Source organism: Panthera tigris, chromosome X (genome assembly GCF_018350195.1).
Source record: "Panthera tigris isolate Pti1 chromosome X, P.tigris_Pti1_mat1.1, whole genome shotgun sequence".
In the NCBI taxonomy this organism is placed as follows: Eukaryota; Metazoa; Chordata; class Mammalia; order Carnivora; family Felidae; genus Panthera; species Panthera tigris.
In genome coordinates this window covers 12,906,136-12,927,483 of record NC_056677.1, presented here as the reverse complement: position 1 = coordinate 12,927,483, position 21,348 = coordinate 12,906,136, and the positions used below count along the sequence as shown (strand labels likewise).

At 43.2% G+C, this 21,348-nt stretch overlaps 2 protein-coding genes across 7 annotated transcripts in view; one reads left to right on the top strand and one right to left on the bottom strand.

Annotated features, from left to right (window-relative positions):
• CTPS2 (CTP synthase 2) overlaps window positions 1–21,348 on the top strand; it is a 105,055-nt gene that overhangs the window by 44,997 nt on the left and 38,710 nt on the right. The gene's annotated exons all lie outside the window — the stretch shown is intronic.
• On the bottom strand, window positions 8,613–14,354 carry S100G (S100 calcium binding protein G). The gene is made up of 3 exons (XM_007092266.3): window positions 14,323–14,354; window positions 13,783–13,926; window positions 8,613–8,726 (listed from the first exon to the last, which is right to left on the bottom strand). Exons 2-3 carry the CDS (start codon window positions 13,915–13,917, stop codon window positions 8,622–8,624), a joined length of 240 nt encoding a protein of 79 aa, XP_007092328.1. The 5' UTR covers window positions 13,918–13,926; window positions 14,323–14,354; the 3' UTR covers window positions 8,613–8,621.

The window sequence follows — 21,348 nt, the reverse complement described above, 5'->3', positions numbered from 1 at the left end:
CACTTAGTATAATGTTGTCAAGGTCTGTCTGTGTTATAGCATCTATCAGTACTTTGTTTCTTTTTAGTGCAGAATAATATTCCATTATATGGACATAACACATTTTATTAATCCATTCACTCATTGATGGCCGTTTGGGTTGTTTCTACTTTTTGACTATTGTGAGTAATGTTGCTATGACCATCGGTGTACAAGTTATTGTGTGGATGCATGTTTTCATTTCACTTGGGTATATACACGTAGGAGTGGAATTGTAGGTCATACAGTGACTATATGTTGAAGCTTTTTTTTTTTTTAATGTTTATTTATTTTTGAGAGAGACAGAGACAGAATGAGAGTGGGTTAGGCAGAGAGAGAGGGAGACAAAGACTCTGAAGCAGGCTCCAGGCTCTGAGCTGTCAGCACAGAGCCCGACGTGGGGCTCGAACTCCTGAACCATGAGATCATGACCTGAGCCAAAGTCAGACGCTCAACCGACTGAGCCACCCAGGCGCCCCAATATATGTTGAAGCTTTTGAGGAACTGTCCCACTGTTTTCTAAAGTGGCTGCAATAATTTACATTCCCACCAGCAGTGTCTAAGGGTTCCAATTTCTTCACAGCCTCAACACTTGTTATTGTCTGTCTTTTTTTAAAAAAAGATTTTATTTTTAAGTAATTTCTACACCTCACATGGGGCTTAAACTTACAACCCAAGATAAAAAGTTGCGTGCTACCAATTGAGCCAGCCAAGCACCCCATTACTATCTGTCTTTTTGATTATAACCATCCTGTGAGTGTAAAGTTGTATCTTGTGGCTTTGATTTGCATTTCCCTGATGGCTAAGGATATTGAGCATCTTTTCAGGTGCTTATTGGCCACTTGTATATCATCTTTGGAGAAACGTGTATTGAAGTCCTTTGCTTGTTTTCAAGTTGGGTTATTTGTCTTTGTATTATTATTATTAAAAAAATGTTTTTAATGTTTATTTCTGAGAGAGAGACAGACAGAGTGTGAGTGGGGGAGGGGCAGAGAGAGAGGGAGACACAGAATCCGAAGCAGGCTCCAGGCTCTGAGCTGTCAGCACAAAGCCCGACGCAGGGTTTGAACTTACGAACCGTGAGATCATGACCTGAGCCCAAGTCAGACGCTTAACTGACTGAGCCACCCAGGCACCCCTTGTCTTTGTATTATTAAGTTGTGAGAGTTCTTTATGTATTTTAAATACAAGTTCCTTATTAGATATATAATTTGCACTATTGACATTTTGGGCTGGGTTATGCTTTGTTGTGGCGACGGGTGGGGGGGGGCGCTGTCCTGTGCACTGTAGGATGTTCAGGAGCATTCAGGGCCTGTACCCACTAGATGTCAGTACTACACTCATCCCAACTCCCAGCTGAGACACTAAAAATTCCTCCAGACCTTTCCAAACATCTCCTGGGGACACAGGCAAAATAGCCCCCATTGAGAACCACTGATTTTGAGAAATCCACTTCTGTTCCTCTCTCCTCCATCCCATTCCTTCCCTTCCTTTATGGTAGTCATTAATTTTTTTTAAACATGTTTTCTTTTCATTTACAAAATACAAGCAAACCTATATGTCTACTTGTAACCCCCTCTCCTTCTTGGATCAATGGTAGCATACTCTGCCCAATTTTTTGTATCTTGCGTTTTTCACTTAACGCTATATGCCAGAGATCACTCCACGGAAGGATATAGAGATATTCTTCACTCCTTTTTATAGCTTGCAATTCAGACCATAATGAACCATAACTTCCCAGCCAGATGGTACTTTTAAGTCTTATGCTCAGAAGACCTAATACTAGCGAAGAGTTCCTTATGAAGCTTTATTACAAACATATTTCCTGGCTAATGGCTGAAATGGCTGTGCAGGCAAATCATGGGTTTTCTTTCCTAAGGTAATACTTTGGGACAGGAAGTGATCTTACCAGTAGGTGCCACTATTACATAGCTTTGGCAAGGTTAATTCTTTGTCGACTATTCTTTGCACCGTGTGTGTGTGTGTGTGTGTGTGAGTGTGTGTGTGTGAGCACATATCCCCATATACCCACACACGTATACGGTTATGTGCTTCCTTTTCAACAAATCCATTGGCTAGCATGCTTGAGCCACTGTTCCCCCTTGCTTTTTGTACTGATCACTCCACATCAGTGCACAGGGAACTTCCACATGCTTGCCCTGCTATATGCGTCTTTTATTTAACCAGTCTCATATTGAATATTTAGGTTGTGTCCATTATTTTGCTACCCTAAATCATATTGCAAATTAGGATCCGTGTACATACGTCCTTGCACCACACATGCACACTTCTATGGGATGAGTTCCTAGAAGGAGAATTACTAAGTCTGACGATCTGTGCATTTTGCATTTTGATAGCTTCTATACTCATAAGTGAGATGGGAACAATAAAACCTAATTGCTACTGAACATCTTTACGGCCAGCAATCAGTTTGTTGGAGAAAAATAGCCTTAAGAGCCAGCATTTGTGATGATGGTGAGAAGTCCTATTAAAGAAAAAGGCTAGGGTAATAGAATCACCAGGCGGCAGACACCAGGAAGCCTGGGGAAATCACTGAAACTTGAGCAAATAACAATGACTTACAGTGGGTAATGGTCATTCTGGCCCTTCTGGCTGAAAAAGTAAATAATTTGGAAGCCAGGAGCCTTCTCTGGGGTGTATTTGCTGCTAAAATCTGTTTCATAGGTGTGGAGGAGGAAAAATAATTTTTACTCCTCTCTTCTAGGTTCTTGGCTGAGGCCTCCCTGTAATAAAAGATTAACAGGACAAAAGCAAAGAAAGCTTCAGAACATGTATGCTTCCTGTATACATGGGAGAGACCCAGGAAAACTGAGTAACTCCCCCAAATGGCCCAAGCCATCATATTAAATAACTTCTCCAGCTAAAGACAGATGTTGGGAGTGGGAAGCCGGTAATGGGGGGTTACCCTGAAAAACACATTAAACAAGAGCATGATTGTTATGCAGATTTAAATCCATGCTTTCTCCATTCATATGAGTTTCTGGAGATTCAGTCGTCCTCTTCCTGGTGTGGAGTGGAAGACACCCTTACAGATGGAGATTTCCCTTATGCATGTAAATGTCTCTTACCTAGTAGAGACACTGGCACCCAGGAGAGATATTTAAGAGGAGGTATCTGTTACACACATAAAAGGAGAAGTAGATTTTTCTCTAAGAACGAAGGTAGACTCTGAGAGTACCAGGAGAGAGCGGATAAAATTTATTTTATTGTGTCATCTCTCTGCTTAATCCACAAGGTAAGCCGGAAGGCTATGTGAATTTGCAGAATATTTAGGATTCTATAGCAAGTCTGATTTTTGGCTGCTTGCTGACACCCTTGACCTTGAATTTGGCTTTGGATCTCTCCAGTTCACGGCATTGTGTACTTTTTATATTTAGAATATTTTTGGTTTTTGAGACATATATGAGAAGAAGGATCTCATTCCAATATTTAGGTATGTGGATATGCTTACGTTTTAGCATTTCTTTTCTGCTTATTGAAAATAGTAACTAAAACAAACCTGAATTTACAGAAGATGTAACATTCTGAAAACAAATCCATGTTCCTCCTTCGAACGTATCAGTGAACATATGTACACCTGGACAATGGTATTGGTAAGGGAAAGGGAGAAATTTGAAGCATTTGAAGCAGATGCAAATGGACGTTTGCGACTGTGGTGTCTGATATATTTCAATTTTAGTTATCATGTATACGACCTATTTTACCCTTGTTTGATCCAAGGATTTTCAAAGTCGAAATGAATTTCACATCTGGCACAGTGGATTTGTGGAATAGTTATACATAATTAAAAGTCGATTCAGGTGAAGGGTCGTTTGTGTTGTACATTAAGCATAATTAATGCATAACATTTTCCTACCTCTAGATGAAGCCCTCCCTGTTCGAGATATTTTTTTTTCTTCCATGTTATTTTTCAACAACTTTACATGGAAAGCAAATTAAGAAACATTAAAAAAAAAAAAATCCAGCCAGCCACCGAGAGAAACCTTTCAGGCCACTTTTTATTACTTCGAAGACTGCTTGGCATTTAGAACACTGAGTGAGTGTCTCCCAGCTAACAAAATCGCCTTACAGAAGTCATTTGGAGCTTAGTTTGGGCTAACGAACTTTTCTTGCCATCAAAGCAGCTGTCAAGAAGGCAGCTATACTGTGGGTAAAATAGCCCTTTATGGACCAGTCTGATAGCCTAATAGTCATTTAATCCAGTCTCTGTGGGGGCAGTAGGTTCAGAGTTGATATTAGGCTGTTAGCCATAGAAACTGCTTTCTATTGGGAAAGAAAAATTCTTCTAGGCATGATGGCTGCCGTCCAATGGGAAGGGCATCTTCTTCACCCGACCCTCCCCCGTACTCAGGCCTATTTCCTGAAAGGAGACAGTGTGGGTGCTTGGAATGAGCCCCCATTTGTGAATCACCAAGTTAGTCTATAATTTTAACAATAAATGGCTAAATGAGTACTTCAAAGCTAATGCGTTTGAGAGCTTTTGTACGTTGAGCTCAATGGGAAATGCTTTAGGAATAAGTATTTCAACCACTTAAAAGATTTTTCTGCAGTAGAAATAACTGGATGCTAGTGGAAAGAGATTATTAAAAAGAAAAAAAGTCATTGTGCATTTGGAGCTTGTCCGCTGAAGTGCAGTCCCAAATATAGTGTATTGCAAGCTTAGCTGGGGCTTCAAGACATAGACTGGCAAAACAGATAACCAAACATACGGGCAGTGTGTGCGTTAATGCTAGCAAATGCTGTCGACTAGAACTTTCTGCCATGGTAGAATGCTCTGGGTTTGTGCCATCCAATATGATAGATGGCCACTAGCCACGTGGGGGCTGTGGAGCACTTGAAATGTTGCTAGTGTGGCCCAGGAACTGAACTTTAAACTTCATTGAATTTTAATTGATTTAAATGTCCGTGGCCACGTGATCTAATTGTTACAGTATTGCACAGCACAGGTAGACCTTAGATACTTAAGAATTCAGAGTCAGGGGAAAAATACTGTGGGTTATAGTAAGAAGAGATGGTTGTCAAAGGCTTGGAGACTTTATAGAGAGGAGGGGAAGGTTAGGCTAGGCCGGAATGTCCAAGATTTGCCTATAAAATACCGAGTGGGTTGGCTGAAGCATATGGCTCCCATAGGGAAGTGGTGGGAAGTAGGGGAGATTGGTGCGGATTTGTGGGGGTCCTTGAGTATCAGTGTCAAAATTAATCCTGAAGGCAATAGGGAACCAGTAACATAATACCTGTCAACTTTGACATAGTATGCAAATACCGTACTCGTAGCTGAAGGCTTTCCAATAGAACGAGTGCTTGAGAAAGATTCAACTGTTGAGAGAGAGACAGACAGACAGACAGACAGAGATATGAGAGGGGAGAGAAGACTCCAGACACAGTACCTGGTTGAATGTTAAGGCAGCCTCAGTCTGCGATCCAAGGAGCTGGGTTGGAGCAGGAGTTAGAGTAGAAAGGTCTGGCTGGCAGAGCAGCTTTATGGAATGAATCAATGAGATTTAGTGACTGGATACTCAGGAAACATTCATTCAGCAAATAGCTATTGAACCTGTCCCACATGCCAGGCTCTGAGCTAGACTTGGGGATACCTCAGTGAAAGAACAGATAAAAATCCTTGCCCTGGTGGAGCCTACAGTCTAGTGAAGATTGATGTTTTGTGGTTGACAAGCTGGTACTATTGATTCAAGAGGAAATTTAGGGACACCTGGGTGGCTCAGTTGGTTAGGCGTCTGACTTTGGCCCAGGTTATGATCCCGTGCTTCATGGGTTCAAGCCCCGCATAGGGCTCTGTGCTGACAGCTCAGGGCCTGGAGCCTGCTTCCGATTCTGTGTCTCCCTCTCTCTCTGCCCCTCCCCTGCTTGCACTTTGTCTCTCTGTCTCCCCAAAATAAATAAATATTAAAAAAAAAAAAAAAAAGAGGAAATTCAGGTGAATCCTGTTGGATGTGGGAGATGAGCTCACTGTTGGAAACCGGGCCAAGGAAGCCAATGAAATAGACATGTACACCCATGCTACATACAACCCTTCATGCTTTTTCACCCTTCTTGAAGACTGTCAGACGATAATTTGTCCAAGTCAGTAAATCTTAGCCAGGTAGAGAAGGTATCTCTACCTTGCGTTTCCTGTGCATTGCCACCGGGAGGCCTTCCCAGCTTGCCCCATCTGCCCTGGAGGCCTCCTGCCCAGCCCCAGCTTCCACCCTGCTGACACCCCCCCACCCCTTGCAACCTCTTTCTTGCTGCCACCTCATCTTCCTAAAGCACATTCACATCACTTTATGCCTCCTACACCCTTCCTCTCCCTTTCTTCTGACCTTAGTTTATCATGGCAACCAAGGACTCTCATGATCTAAAGCCCTCGTGTCCTCTAATTCCTCGTAGCTGGCTTTGCACCCAAAATGTAGTATGTGTGTTTCTGAAACTGCCTTGAACTTGCACATGATGTGTTTACTTGGGGTGTTTTCTCTCTTTTTGAAGCCCAGTGCTGCCGCTTCCCCTCAAGGCTCTTCCTGCAAATTCCAGCTGGAAATACTACCTTCTCGATTAAGCCTTTCCCTGACCTGATCCCAGACTTATGGACTTAGGATCTCAGAGGGCTAGAAGTTTATTTCTCTGGCATCTTGTGTAATGTCCTGTCCGTAGTAGTTGCTTTATATATGTTGGAGTTGAAAGAGATTACGTACATATATTCTGTGAGGGACAGATTGAGAGCCACAATTCAGGCTAAAATGGGAAGCTGGCATGACCTTGATATTAGAAGTCAACAAAGCACCGCTAACAAAAAATAAAACCCCGAACTATAGACTAATGTTGGCTATTAATAAAGATGTGAAAATCTGAAATAAAATACGAGAGTGCCCAATTTAACAGTATTACAGAATAATTGAGCATTTTTAACTTGGGGGTTGAATTGGTTAATGTATTATATTGATCAGACAAAACAGAGAACCCCCATGTCTCCATAGATGCTCGGTAGGCAATCTATAGAACCCAAACCTTCCTGCTCACAATCTCTTAACAAACTAGGAAGAGAAGGGGACTTTTTTTTTTTTTTTTTTTTTTAAGTAGGCTTCATGCCCAGCACAGAGCCCAATGTGGGGCTTGAACTCACAATCCTGAGATCAAGCAAGAGCTGAGCTGAGATCAAGAGTCGGATGCCACCCAGGCGAGCCACCCACTGTACTCTCCAGGGTGGCACCCTACTGAGCCACCCAGGCGTCCTGAGAAGGGGACTTCTTAAACAAGAGAAAGATTATCTTTTACAAACCCATATCCAGCAGTAAAGTCAATGGGGATCCCTCTGAAAACTAGAAATGAGTAGAAGATGTGCACTATGGTGACTAATGAAGTTGTTAAAATGAGACCAACTAATGCTGTCTGGAGATTGAAGCTGGCGTTCTCCTACCTGTTTGTAGATTTCCGAATCAATACAACCTTTTGGAAAATCAATTAAGTGGTCTATTTCACAAACCATAAAAATATTCATACGCTGTAACTCAGACATTTACTTCTCAGAAATTCTCCTAAGGAGGGAAATATGGTGTGTTGACAGAGGTATGAACAGTTACTCATTAGTATAGCATTGTTTAGAAGAATCAGAAATGACAACAGTCGAAGTGTCCCACAATGGGGAAATAGGTGAGACTATTATGGGGTATCCCTGCAGTGGAATATAATTAGTCATTAGAAATGTTTGAAGTTTTTGGTGCAATGAGAGTGCTCTTGTATTGAATTAGAATGATACAAATTGTATTTAAACATTTCCTCACTGTGTATAAAAATCTGCCTTGTTTCTTGGTAAGGTTAGAAGTCATTTTTCTTTTCTTTGGTTAAATTCCCCAGCAACACTCCCCCCCCACCCCCCACCTCCACCGCCTTCCCCCAAGCTGTTTCTCAGATCCTGAGAGTCCCGGCAGCACGGGATGCCAGAGCTGGGAGGGCCCTCTGTCTTCCTGTGCCTTTTATTTTACACATTACATACCAGAACCAAGGCCGCCCCCTCGGTGATGGAGCAGAACTGACTCTTGGTCCTGTAATGCTTCTGCTCCCGGAGAGGGTCATTGATTCAAAAACCACAGCAAGCGCCAGAGGTGACTTTAAGACAAGTATGTGTTTTTTGAAGTCTGCTCCGCACTAGCTATTGACTAGAGTGAAATAGGGGTTGGAACTGGAAATGATGTGAGCCCTGAGTGGCTGGGGAGGGAGAGCAGGAAAAGGGTCCTTCTGGTGGAAGACTGGAGTAAGGGCCCTGGTTTGGCACGTCAGAGTTCTTTCCAAGCCTCCGATGCCGTGTTTGTAGTCTTCGTGAAGATCGTGGAACTCTTCTCAGCCTTTAAAAAAAAATCTATATAATTATATGCATTAGACTAAGGTTATTTCAAATCTATTAAGCCATGGGGGTCAGGACTTGACAAGGAGAGACATGTGTAAGAATTTCTTTATTAACAGTAATTGGCCTTCACAGCCAAACCGTTATAATTGCAAAGAATTGACCAGAGACATTAGTGATTCCATATAGAATAGGGCCACATCCCAGGCGCTCTTCTTTTGGAATGATACATTGTCTTGTTTTTTTTCCTTCACTGGGATATCTTCTTGACTAACACCTGGAATTCTTCAAAACTAACTTCTCCGTCTCCATTCTTGTCCAGTTCTTGAAACAGGTCATCTAGGGTGCTGGGGCCCTGGTTTTAGACAAGAAGGATGGGATAGGGAGAGGAGAGAAAATAAATCAGTTACTGCTACACATTTTCTGAAATGAGAGACACTGGGTCTGTGTCCCAAGAAGGCAGCTAAAGTTTCAATTACACGGTTGGAGGTGGAAAGACCAACTTTAGCTGCAGTCATGCTCCCTGTCACTGAACTGGCTATCTTTTTATTTTTTTTCCTATATCACACATTTATTATTTTAATATTGATAATGTGCATTTTAATATACAGTTGACCCTTGAACGATGCAGAGGTTGGGGCACCAACCCCCCACACATTCGAAAATCTGAGGATAACTTTTGCCTCCCCGCAAGACTGAATTACTAATAGCCTACTGTTGACTGGAATCCTTACTGATAACATATACAGTTGATTAACACATATTTTGTATGTTACATGTATTAAATACTGTATCTTACAATAAAGGAAGCTAGAGAAAAGAAAAGTGTTATTAAGGAAGTCACAAGGGAGAAAAAATACATTTATAGTACTGTACTGTAAAAAATCCTCGCAGTTTGTACCCATGTTGTACAAGGATCCACTGTAATTGGTTTTCTGTGCGATCTATTTTTCTTTCTGCCTCTAAAAACATTCCTTTGAGAAGGAATCTGCGGCTTCGCTGGACTGCCAAGGAGCCCACGGCCCACAAACACTGGAGGGTTCGTGCCCCAAGTTTTCCTGGGAGCCAGTTCTGTGTCTGGCTCCCAGGGCTGGGCCAGCATATAACCTAGACAGCACTGTGCCGGGTCTTTCTGTAGCTTGTTAAGTGCTCCCCAACCGCCCCCTGGAGGAGATCCACTTTACAGATGAGGAAACTGGCGCTCTGAGACAGTTGCTGATTTGTTCTACAGCTTGTAAGTAAAGAGAGGGTTTGAGGCTCAAACATTGACCCTAGAGCTTAACCTCTTAACTGCGAATCACACCAGTTTTTCCCAAGCCCTGGGCTGCGGCCCACCTCTACGCTGTGCAGGATGACTGGAGCAGTGGTTCTCGCACTTTGGCGTGCATCAGAGTCGCCAGATGGGCTTGCTGACCTTAGTAAACACAGATGGACAAGTTCTCACTCCCAGAATTTCTGATTCACTAGGCCTGGGGTGGGGCCTGAGAATCTGTATTTCCAACAGGCTCCCAGGTGATATTGATGCTGCTGGTCCAGGACCCATCACGTTTGGAGAACCACTGCTTGAGATGTTACAAGAGATCATGTTAAGCCTGACTCCTTTTTGACTACTGGCTCTGTAGTGTCTTCTTTTTTTTTTAATATTTTAAAAATATTCGTTTATTTATTTATTTAAAAAAAAATTTTTTTTTTTAACGTTTATTTATTTTTGAGACAGAGAGAGACAGAGCATGAATGGGGGAGGGGCAGAGAGAGAGGGAGGCACAGAATCGGAAGCAGGCTCCAGGCTCTGAGCCATCAGCCCAGAGCCCGACGCGGGACTCGAACTCACGGACCGCGAGATCGTGACCTGAGCTGAAGTCGGACGCTCAACCGACTGAGCCACCCAGGCGCCCAAAAATATTCGTTTATTTTTGAGAGAGAGAGAGACAGAGTGTGGGCAGGGGAGGGGCAGAGAGAGGGAGACACAGAATCCAAAGCAGGTTCCTGGCTCTGAGCTGTCAGCACAGAACCCGATGCGGGGCTCAAACCCACAAACTGTGAGATCATGACCTGGGCTGAAGGCAGAAGCTCAACCGACTGAGCCACCCTGGTGCCCCCTGACTCTGAAGTGTCTTATGCAGACTTAATTTTTGTCTCTGCCCTAAAACTCCAATCTTAAGGCCATTATATTTCTGCCTTTCAGGTAGGAGTTTATCTGTGGCAAAATAGTACCAAGGAAACTCATTGAAATAACAGTTTAGTTTATAAATCAGCTTCAAAAAAATTTTTTAATGTTTTTTTTGAGGGAGAGAGAGAGACAGAGAAAGAGAGAGAATGGATGGATGCACACGGGGAAGAGGCAGAGAGAGAGAGAGGGACAGAAGATCTGAAGTGGGCTCTGTGCTGATAGCAGAGAGCCCAACGCGGGCCTTGGACTCATGAATTGTGAGATCATGACCTGAACCAAAGTCAGGCACTTAACCGACTCAGCCACCCAGGCGACCCCCGTCCCCTCAATTTTTTTTAAATTGTGGTAAAAAACACACAACATTTACCATCTTAACTATTTTTTTTAATGTTTATTTATTTTTGAGAGAGAGAGAGCACCAGCAGGGTAGGAGCAGAGAAAAAGAGAGGGAGACACAGAATCCAGAGCAGGCTCCAGGTTCTGGTTCTGAGCTGTCAGCACAGAGCCTGACATGGTGCTTGAACTCACGGACCGTGAGATCATGACCTGAGCTGAAATCAAGAATTGGACGCTTAACCAACTAAGCCACCCAGGCACCCCTATCTTAACTTTTTTTTTTTTTAATTTTTAAATGTTTATTTATTTTAGAGAGAGAGACCGAATGTGAGCAGGGGAGGGGCAGAGAGAGAGGGAGACACAGAATCCGAAGCAGGCTCCAGGCTCCGAGCTGTCAGCAGAGAACCCGATGCAGGGCTTGAACCCATGAACCGTGAGATCATGACCTGAGCTGAAGCCAGATGCTTAACTGACTGAGCCACCCAGCCGCCCCCCTATCTTAACTATTTTTAAGTGAACAGTTCACTACTCTTAAGTATGTTGACATTGTTGTACAACTGATCGCCACATCAAAATATGTTTTAACCCCTAAGATTCCTATAGACATTTGGTACTTTGCTGCCATCAGAAGACTAAACTAAGTTAGTTACTCAGCATTTGTTGTATAAATACCAAACGCTTTTCCTGAGGCATTTACTAGATTCTAAACCATGCAAGGTGATGATGGAAAGACTGTAGCTTGGAAAACCTTAGTAATCGCTATGAAAATATAATCAGGTACATGACTTGGTAAGCAGATTCCTACCTTTATCAAAATTGTAAGTCATGTGCTTTTTGTAGTAAAAACATAAACCATAGGAAAATATAGAAAAATCCCCTGCTCTTACCTTTTATTTTTTTATAACTGTTTATTCATTTTTGAGAGAGAGAGAGAGAGAGTGAGCGAGTGGGGCAGAAGCAGAGAGGGGGACAGAGAACCCAAAACAGTCTCTGCTGACAGCAGAGACCCTGACACAGGGCTTGAACTCGGAAACCGTGAGATCATGACCTGAGCTGAAGGTGGACACTCAACCGACTGAGCCACCTGGGCATCTCCCTCCTCAGTCTTAACTTTTAAAACCACTTATTTGAGTAGGTTGCCTAGGCTTTCCTGATTATTATTTTTCTTTTATTATTATTCCTTCCTATTACAATTTTTCTTCCTTTTGGAAAAACTTCAGAGTGTTTTTTAGAATTTAGTCTTTCTCAGGGCGCCTGTGTGGCTCAGTCAGTTGAGCATCTGTCTTCAGCTCACGTCATGATTTTGAAGTTCATAATCTCCGGGTTCGTGAGTTCAAGGTGGGCGTTGGGCTCGTTGCTGACAGCTAGGAGCCTGGAGCCTGCTTCAGACTCTATGTCTCCCTTTCTCTCTGCTCCTCCCCCGCTCTCTCTCTCTCTCTCTCTCTCAAAAATAAATAAACATTAGGAAAAGGATTTTAATCTTTCTCAAAGACCTTTGTTTTATTTTTTTAAGGTTTATTTTTATTTTTGAGAGAGAGAGATCTTGAGAAGGGGAGTTGGAGAAAGAGGGAGACAGAGAATCTGAAGCAGCCTCCAGGCTCTGAGCTGTCAGCACGGGGCCCGACATGGGGCTCGAACCCATGAACCATGAGATCATGAGATCATGGCCTGAGCTGAAGTCGGACGCTTAACCAGCTGAGCCACCCAAGCGCCCCTGTTTTAATTTTTAATTAAAAAGTCTCCTTTACTGGGGCACCTGGCTGACTTGGTAGAGCATCTGACTCTGGATCTCAGGGTTGTGAATTCAAGGCCTGCGTTGGGCGTAGAGCCTACTTAAAAATAAATAAATAAAATAAAAATCCAGAAAGTTAAAAAAAAATCCCCTTTTCTGCTAACACTTTTAACTGTTTCTGAAAGTTACTTTATATTTTAACTGTAAGAAAATGAGGCAAGATTGGATTATAAGGTCATTGAATTCAGCCACTCTTTAGTACTAAAAACAGAAACCTCAGCAACTACAGTGAGAACCTTCTCACACGTCATACTGGCAGAAGGGACAAAATCTGGGCAGCAAATGGTTTCTTCTGAAGTTACAGCTAAATAGTAACCAAGTCAGATGAAACAGTTGTGCTTCCATTTTGAAGATCCCTTTTAGTTGCGAAGGAAAGAAAGTATTTTGGAGCAATGAGAATCAGCCTGCCTCTCTTCTTTATTGCCCCAAGATGCACTTTGATTTTGACAACTCTGCAACAGTTTTGACAAGAAACTGTAGGGCTAAAGAGATTTAATCCCTTCCTGGAAGTTGTTTAGCAATGCATGGCTGCCTCATTAACACAGATTTAGGTGCTTAACACAAATTAACACAAATTTAAATGCTTTTGAAATATAAATGGGTGTCGCCAGATGGCAATTTGTCAGCGCAAAGTGGGTTTTCTTTTCAGATTGCCAAATAAGCATTGGTCTTCTTGACAGATCCTACCTATAACAATGAAGCACGTCCAAGGCCAACCAATGATGTTTTTGCAGACCTCTTTGTTTTCCTGAAGCCTGGCACAGAGGTGCTGAACCCAGGGTGACATGGGGGTCCTGTAGGTCTAACTTCATGAAAATGCGATTATTGCTTCCTTTTACTCTGGCTGGTCATGGAGAGTTCTGTGCCAGGCTGTGGGGCATAGAAGGCTTGGAACCTGCTTTCCAGGTACTTGCCTTCTGAAATGTGGTCTGCCATCAGGGAGGGAAACACGTTCAAGTGCCCTTGCTCAACAGATGCCCGCACCTTGTCTGCTGTGTGCTCTGGCCTAGACCCAGCTCGGATGGGTATTGCATTCCTCAGCCTCTCCCCTCCCCTGTCCTCCCTTGTCACCATCAGAGTCCCCGTTCATGGGCTCTGTGGTTGTGCACTCACTTTCAGCAAACTGGGGAATTCAGTCTGAATCAATAGCTTCAACTCCTCCTTCGACAGCTGGTCTGGATCACCTTCTTTGGCTGCGTATTTTGCAAAAATGCTCTTCAGTTCTTCAGGAGACTTTTTTGCACTCATTTTGGTGTCCTGTAAATCGGGAAAGGAATGAGCTCACCAGAAAGCTGAGCTGGAGTTTTATACCGATGATTGCCAACACTTCAGTGCCTTTGGGCTCTTTCCTTGGTGTAGTAAAAATAATCATCTTAGTATGTTCAGTGTGTATTCTTAGAGTACATCTGTTACGAGATAGTCCCTGGAGCCTTACACTTTGATTAGTAGTTGTGACATTCTCCACATTTTATGTACCTGGTCTGTGCTCTGTAGGCTGTGGCCTTGAAGAAACCTGACCACAGCTTTTAGCCTCTAAGTTACTGGTAATATCTTTAGATGGCACAAACCCACTTTCTCTCCTGACCTGTATCTTTGACAACCATTCTGAAAAGAAGCAGAAAGAGCTCCAGGAAGTACTAAAATCACACTTACCTGGTTGCCCAGCAGCAAGGCAGCTAGAAGAATCAAATAGGAGTGCGAAGAGTTGAGCAGGATCGTGACTTTTATAGTCTTTACGGACTCACCACCCTGATTATGAAATTTTCCTTTTGTTTGCCATTTAAGGGTAATTATTAATGGTTTTTGAAACCCAAGCTTGAGACTGCATGAACCTCATAATTAAGGGCAAGATCCAATAAATGGCCACCTTAACAGTTGCTTCATGGTTCAGAGTCCCAAGAGTAAACTTGGATTTTTTTCCCCCCTTACATTGTATTTTCCCTCCAATGTGGCATTAGTGTATTTGCTGAGTGTTCACATTTTGGAAAGCTTAACTATGGAGAGTTGTATATTTTTCAATTTGGCTGCATATTTAGGCTCGAAAAAGTAACTTTCTTCATATGCAGAAAAAAACGCTATCGTGGGTGGTCAATACTATATAGTCTAAGAAATTGCAGCGTTGCTGTGGAAGTCCCTGTGGTGTTTTGTACAGATTAGGTCCTTAAATACTTGAACAACTGAATGAATGAGTGGACAGAAGTATCACTGAGAAGCAGACTTCAGAAACAAGGAGAAGATAACACAGTAACTTGTGGTTTTATTTGGCAAAGCAAGGTTACCAAGTCGCATGATCATTTTTCAACTCTTCTATTATTTATTGGTCTCGTATCTGCTTTTTTTCTCATTACTTCTTTCCTTACCATATATACAAAGTTTTTTTTTTTTAATCGAAGCACAGTTGACACGCAATTTTACATTAGTTTCAGGTGAATAACTATTTTTCCCCCAATATATTTTGTTAATCATTCTAAAAACTTGTGAAAATACTTGACTTACTTTTATTCAGTTGGAAATACTTCAAACTTGTGGAACTGCCAGGATTTAAAATTGGAGACTAAATTTATTTCTACTGGAAAGAGTTCTATGAAAGAACAAGGACGTTTCCAAAGGGCATTAATCTAATACTGATTATAACTCGCAATACAGGGTTTCAGATTGACTTTAGGAGTCCTCATCAGGTTTTAAATACTTGCACACTTCCACGCTTGTATAATTTTCTCTGACCCTTCATTATATCATGTATAAATTGAGCATTGAGCTATTGGACTGTATTTTTCTCTGACACTTTTCAGTTCTTAAACTTCTAGGGCCTTATTTACCTTGGAGAACAAATGTGAAATCTTATAGTTTCTTAAGAACTTCCCAGCAGTCCTGAGCACTTATCACTCTATGTGCCTTCACTGTCCTTGTAGATGTTATTCTTGTTTTTATTACAGATTCTTTGACTTTGGTACCCACTGGTATTGAATATATATGAACTCACTTCTTGGAGTAAAGATAAGCATTTTGGTTTTAGTTGTAAGATTTTATGCAAAAATATTCTGATTTTGGCAATGCATTTTAATGAAGATTTTAGAGAATTTCTAGTGTTTTTATGCTTATGCTCTGTTTTACTTGGGAGGAAGTCAGCTTTTGTTGAACAATCACAGCAAAAAAAAATATCTTTTTCTTCCAATAACTTAAAAAAAAATTTCAAATCTACAGAAAAGTTGCAAGAGTGGTCAGTGAACACCCAACCTACCTTTTGCCCAGATTCATTTGAGAATCAGTTGCAGACCGATTTCTCCTCTAAATACTTCAGCAATCTTGTCTCGTAAGGACAAGGAGATTCTTCTACACAACCACAATGCCATTATCACAGGCCAAATTCAAATCTCTCCAAATGTGGTAAAGACATCTTAAATCATCGGTTTTCTTAAATTACCGCCTGTGAGCTAAAATCAACGTGGCGATTGTCATATTTCTTGAGTCCATATCAAAGAAATGATTTTAATAACTATATGATATACAACTATATAATTTTAATAACTGCATATTGTATGACAGATATATGTTATGTACAGCACATGGCATATGTTGTATATATAGGGTGTGTGCATATGAAATTAACCCTAAGAGAGACATTTGGAACAGTGTTGGTTAACAGTCTTTCAGGCTACGCATCTATAGTTTCAAGGGAGGATTTCTTTCTTTTTTTTTTTTTTTTTAATTTTTTTTTTTTAATGTTTATTTATTTTTGAGACAGAGGGAGACAGAGCATGAATGGGGGAGGGTCAGAGAGAGGGAGACACAGAATCTGAAACAGGCTCCAGGCTCTGAGCTGGCAGCACAGACCCTGACGCGGGGCTCGAACTCACGGACCGCGAGATCATGACCTGAGCCGAAGTCGGACGCTCAACCGACTGAGCCACCCAGGCGCCCCCAAGGGAGGATTTCTGATTAACAGAGGCCCAGTGCTGGGATGCCTGGCTGGCTCAGTCGGTAGAGCATGCAACTCTTGATCTCAGGGTTATGGGTTTGAGCCCCACGTTGGGTGTGGAGATTACTTAAAAATAAAATCTTTAAAAAAATAATAAGCGAGGCCCAATGCTGTTTGTTGTCAGAACTTATGCTTGTAGTAAACACTAACAGAACTTGAAAAACAACCCATAGGTCTGAAATGTTCACTTGTTCCGCTCTGCCAGGCCCATCTCTCGTCTCTTATGTTTCTCTTTACCTGTGTTCTCAAGTGTGAGGATAAACCCGCAGTGAGAAACATGAAATCCGCCACTAGATATTCTCATGAAACATTAACTAAAAATACATGGAGACGGGCGATAAACACAGGGTGTGTTCAAAAGAGTGCATTTTGAAACTAGAGAAGGGGAAAAAATGACAAGGCACAAGATTGGTAATGGAAAAATGGAGAGGCAAAGGTTATTTATCACCTCACCATTCAATTGCTTGATCTTTGGACAGACTTAAGTGTTTCCTAGGGATGCCAAGAGTAACTTATTTTAAAAGCCCCCGTACCATAGGCTTCCTTAGCTGTGTTATTCGACTTGAAGCCCACAGCAGGTAGTGCCTCGAAAAGCACCTCTGGGAGGAGAGTCAGTGTCGGGCCCTGCAAAACAAAATGGGCAGGCAGTGCTATCCTGGGTTCGTGTTGTCTTTGATCCTGAGGGTTTGAAAAGAGTCTGACCAGCAAAGCACAGCTTTGCCTCGCCAGCCTACTTGGTGCACTGCCGCAGAGTTCACGTCCTTTTCCACTTCCGACCTTTGCCTGGGCCCTGCGTCTCCCCGGTTTGGGGCCCGCCTGTGCTGAGGTCACAGAGGCCTCCTGATCACATAGCCCACGCTTAGCGAGGGCTGGTCCTTCCTGTGGCTGAGTGCTGCCCTTGGCCGACCCTGGCCCTTTACCTCGATCAATCCTCACAGCACTCCCGTGAACTGGATACCGCTGTTACCTGCAGTCTCCAGAGACGTTCAAGGACCAGCTAAAGGTCGCAGCACTGGGCAGTACTAGAGCTGGGATTCTGGCCCAGGCCGAGGCTGCCCCCTCAGCCGCCGTGCTGCCTGCCCTCCTCAGGAGGAGGGCTTCTGTGAGGAGAGCTGGTCGACGTTAGTGTGAGGCCCAGAGGCAGGACTTATGTGTTATGTTCACACCTGAAGGTATAAGAATGTTTTCTTTCTGATGGAAGTAACACAGGTCTTCTTTTACTGGTGGAAAATGAGTTGAAAACACTGGAAAATATAAACGTACTTATGGGACTGCTCCGTGCCTTCACCCTGGTGGATTCCATCGTCCCGCTGCTGGTGATGAGGCAGGCTAGGGAGACAGACAGGGCAATGTAACAGTCCTGCATTGGGTAAGAGGTGTGCTTGGGCTCAGGGGTGCCCTGCTTCAGAGCGGGGCACTGTTCCTCCCCTCCCTATGCTGAAACCATCCATCTGCGGCTCAGGACCGAGACCCTTCCGTTGCTCTTAGGCTGCCCACTAGCCCCTTCGTCTGCTCTGCTCGTTTCTGATAGAAATCCAGGGAGATTTCACTGTGGAGCCATCAGTTGGAATCTGACACTGTGTCGGACTCTGCTGGAGACAGAGAAGAAGCTCCAGTCCTTGTGCTTGATGAGCCTACCCTTTAGCCTATGAGAGGAGGCAGGTAAGGAAATGATGGAGGAGGCTAAGGTTGTATACAACGAAGGACCGTATTAGTATCCTATGGCTTCTGTAACAAATTACTGCAAACTTAGTGGCTTAAAACAACACAATTAAAAAAAAACACCCCCCCCAAAAGCCCCCACAGGTTGTTTTCTTACAGGTCTGGAGAAGTATAAAGTGGGTAGGCAGGCAGGGCTGCCATTCCTTCTGGAAACTCTAGGGGAGGATCTGTTTCTTTGCCTTTCCAGCTTCTAGAGGTTGCCCGCTCATGGTGCCTTCTTCCATCTTCAAAGCCGGCAGTGTAGCGTCTTCCAGCCTCTCTCTCTCTCTCTCTTTTCTGTCTGACTGCCACTGTCATCTATCTCCTTCTCTGATTCTGACCCTCCTGCCTCTCTTTTATAAAGACCCTGTTGTTACATCGAACCCACCCAGATAATCCAGGACAGCCTTGCCGTTTCAAGAGGCTTAATATACGCATGTCTGCAAAGTCTCTTTTGCCACGTATTATTTATTTGGTAGGGTTAGCATAATAACATGGCGTTAATCATGGGTCAGTAAGGAGAACTGGAGGGTGCCCGAAAGCATGGGCCCATGTGGAATGGGGGGGCAAGGCATTTTAGGAAAAGTAATGAAGAGGTGATATAGGTGTAGAGCAGTGGTGGGGAGGGGAGCAGAGGAGCCATCAGCAATGGACCTGTCCATCCAAGGTAGAAACCACAGGTTAGGACGCTTTGGGAGAGCTTAGCCAGACTGGGTTCCCGAGTGAGGTGGGACCTGAGTGCCACGTGCAGAAGAGTATAGATTTGAACATCACTTTGTTCATACTTTGTGCACAACTTGAACATGAGTCATCAAGAATCGAAATCAGAAGCAGGCTTGAAAAAAAAAATGATCAGGAAAAACTAATGGACGGGAGGAAGGGAATGGGTTGGGGAAATCCTTGTAAAGAATACTTGCGGAATATAGTAGAAAGTCTGAGAAAAATCACTGTGTGTTGCCTGAGAGACTGGAAACAGCTGGCTTGGGAGAGTAGGCTCCTTCAGCGTCCCCAAATGAAATGTCCAAAGGCAAGGGACGTGAGGGAAACTGACCTAACCAGGGCTCTGTTGGGTCAGTCAGTGTGTACTACCTCGTATGCTGGAATTTCATCTTTGATAAGAGACCATAACTTCCCTAGACTCTGTTGTTAAGGCATCTGGGACACATGAACCCAGTCTTGAACCCATTACACTTTTATCGTGGGCTGCGGAAACTTCGGTAAAGGTTAATCAGGGCTGTATTTATCCTTATGTGGTACTTTTACATCTAAAGCTTTATCACCACCGATATTCGTTACTTATTGATCCTTTTTTATTTTTCTTATGCTATATGGCTGGCTCAGTTCCAAGAAAGGACAGCTCTGTAGTGGGGATCAGACAACAGCCAGTATTTCGGCAAAATCAGAGCAGGCCAAGGCAGTCCTTTCGCAGTGGAAGAGGCATTTTCCTCTTAGATGCAAATGTAGGGTATTTTGGAAATGTTGGGATTAAAACTAACGCATATTTGAGTTTGTTTTTTTTTTAACTACTCCAGTCACGATAAAGGATATGTTTTGAAACTGATGTCTCTCAGGCTTTTTGTGGAGGGAAATACCAGGCACAGAGACGTTTTCCCGAATTTTGTTGCTGAATCAGGCTGCTTATAACCCAAGAGGCAGTCCTACTGGCAACTTTCGAGCTCATCGGAGGCGACTGTAACTGAAGGCAGCTGGTTGGGCCTGGCTTGTCCAGAACTGCCGTGTATTCTCTACCCTCCCCAACCTTCCCCTTGGTGTGTTTGGATTCCACTGGCTTGTGCCTGGCTTCCATCAGAAGACTGAGTGTCTGATGAGAATCCCCAGATGTGGCCTTCTGAGCCAGCCCAGAGACAACAGCGACTCCCCTGTCAGTTCTTGCTGTGCTTTTCTCCTTTCACTGCCGTTCGGGGCATTGTTCGCCATTGGAAAGCTACTTCCACCTGCACCCCCATCTTTTCTCTAACCTTTTCTGTGCCTTCTCCTCTGGTTTCTGTGCTAGCGTGTTTTAATCAGAGGATCACTGTGGCTGCTGTACCTTGGGATTTCTTTCTGTGCTATCATGTTCGGAGACGGTTGTAGTTATTGCTTCTGAAAACAGCAGGGATAATGTGAACTAACACCCTAGTGGAAGGTCTAAATGATAGATTGCACTGTTTGGGCTTTAAATTTGTGTTTTCATTAAAAATAATACTACGTACAAACTTTTAAAAGCCAACTCGTTCCAAAAGGCCTATAATGAAAATATTCAGTAATCCTTACCCCCTCTCTGCCACCCTCAAGTCTTCCAGCTGGTTCTCCTGATATTTACCTCCAAACTTTTATTATTTTATTATTTTTATGTATGTATGTACTTAAGTAAACTCTACCCCCAACGTGGGGCTCAAACTCAAGACCTCAAGATCAAGAGTCATGTGCTCTACCAACTGAGCCACCCGGGTGCCCCTACCCCCATGTTTTTAAATAATATTCTTATATTGCTCTGTTAGGGATTTCCAGACTTCCCTTTACGTTGGAGGAATATTTAACACCCTTAGGCAGCCCCTGTGCCCACTGTATTTTTCTTCTGGAGATATGATGTGGTCTTGTGTCTGTCAAGATCATCTCAAGTAAGCAGTAAGGCAGGTTTCCTGTTCTCAGGTGGGTCATTTGACTTTTCTCAGTGGTTCATAGCGGAACATTTCTTGAAAACCAAACACGCCAATAACTACACAAACTACGTTAAAACACTCTTCCTGGGCTGAAGAACCCAATACAGGAAGTAAGAGTGGATCGAACAACCAGAATACACCTCTAAGAAGCGGGGGTGGGGGGCGTTAGGGGGGTCATCGCTGTGCTCTTCCTACATGGTTCAGGTTGTCTTGAACTGCAGTGAAAATTGAGGCTGTGGTGGATAGCGCAATCTTATCTGCCTTTTCCTAGAAAATACATAAGGGGCTGGGCATTTATAAGCAGCTCAGCTTTGAGAACTGGAACCTAATGCCCTC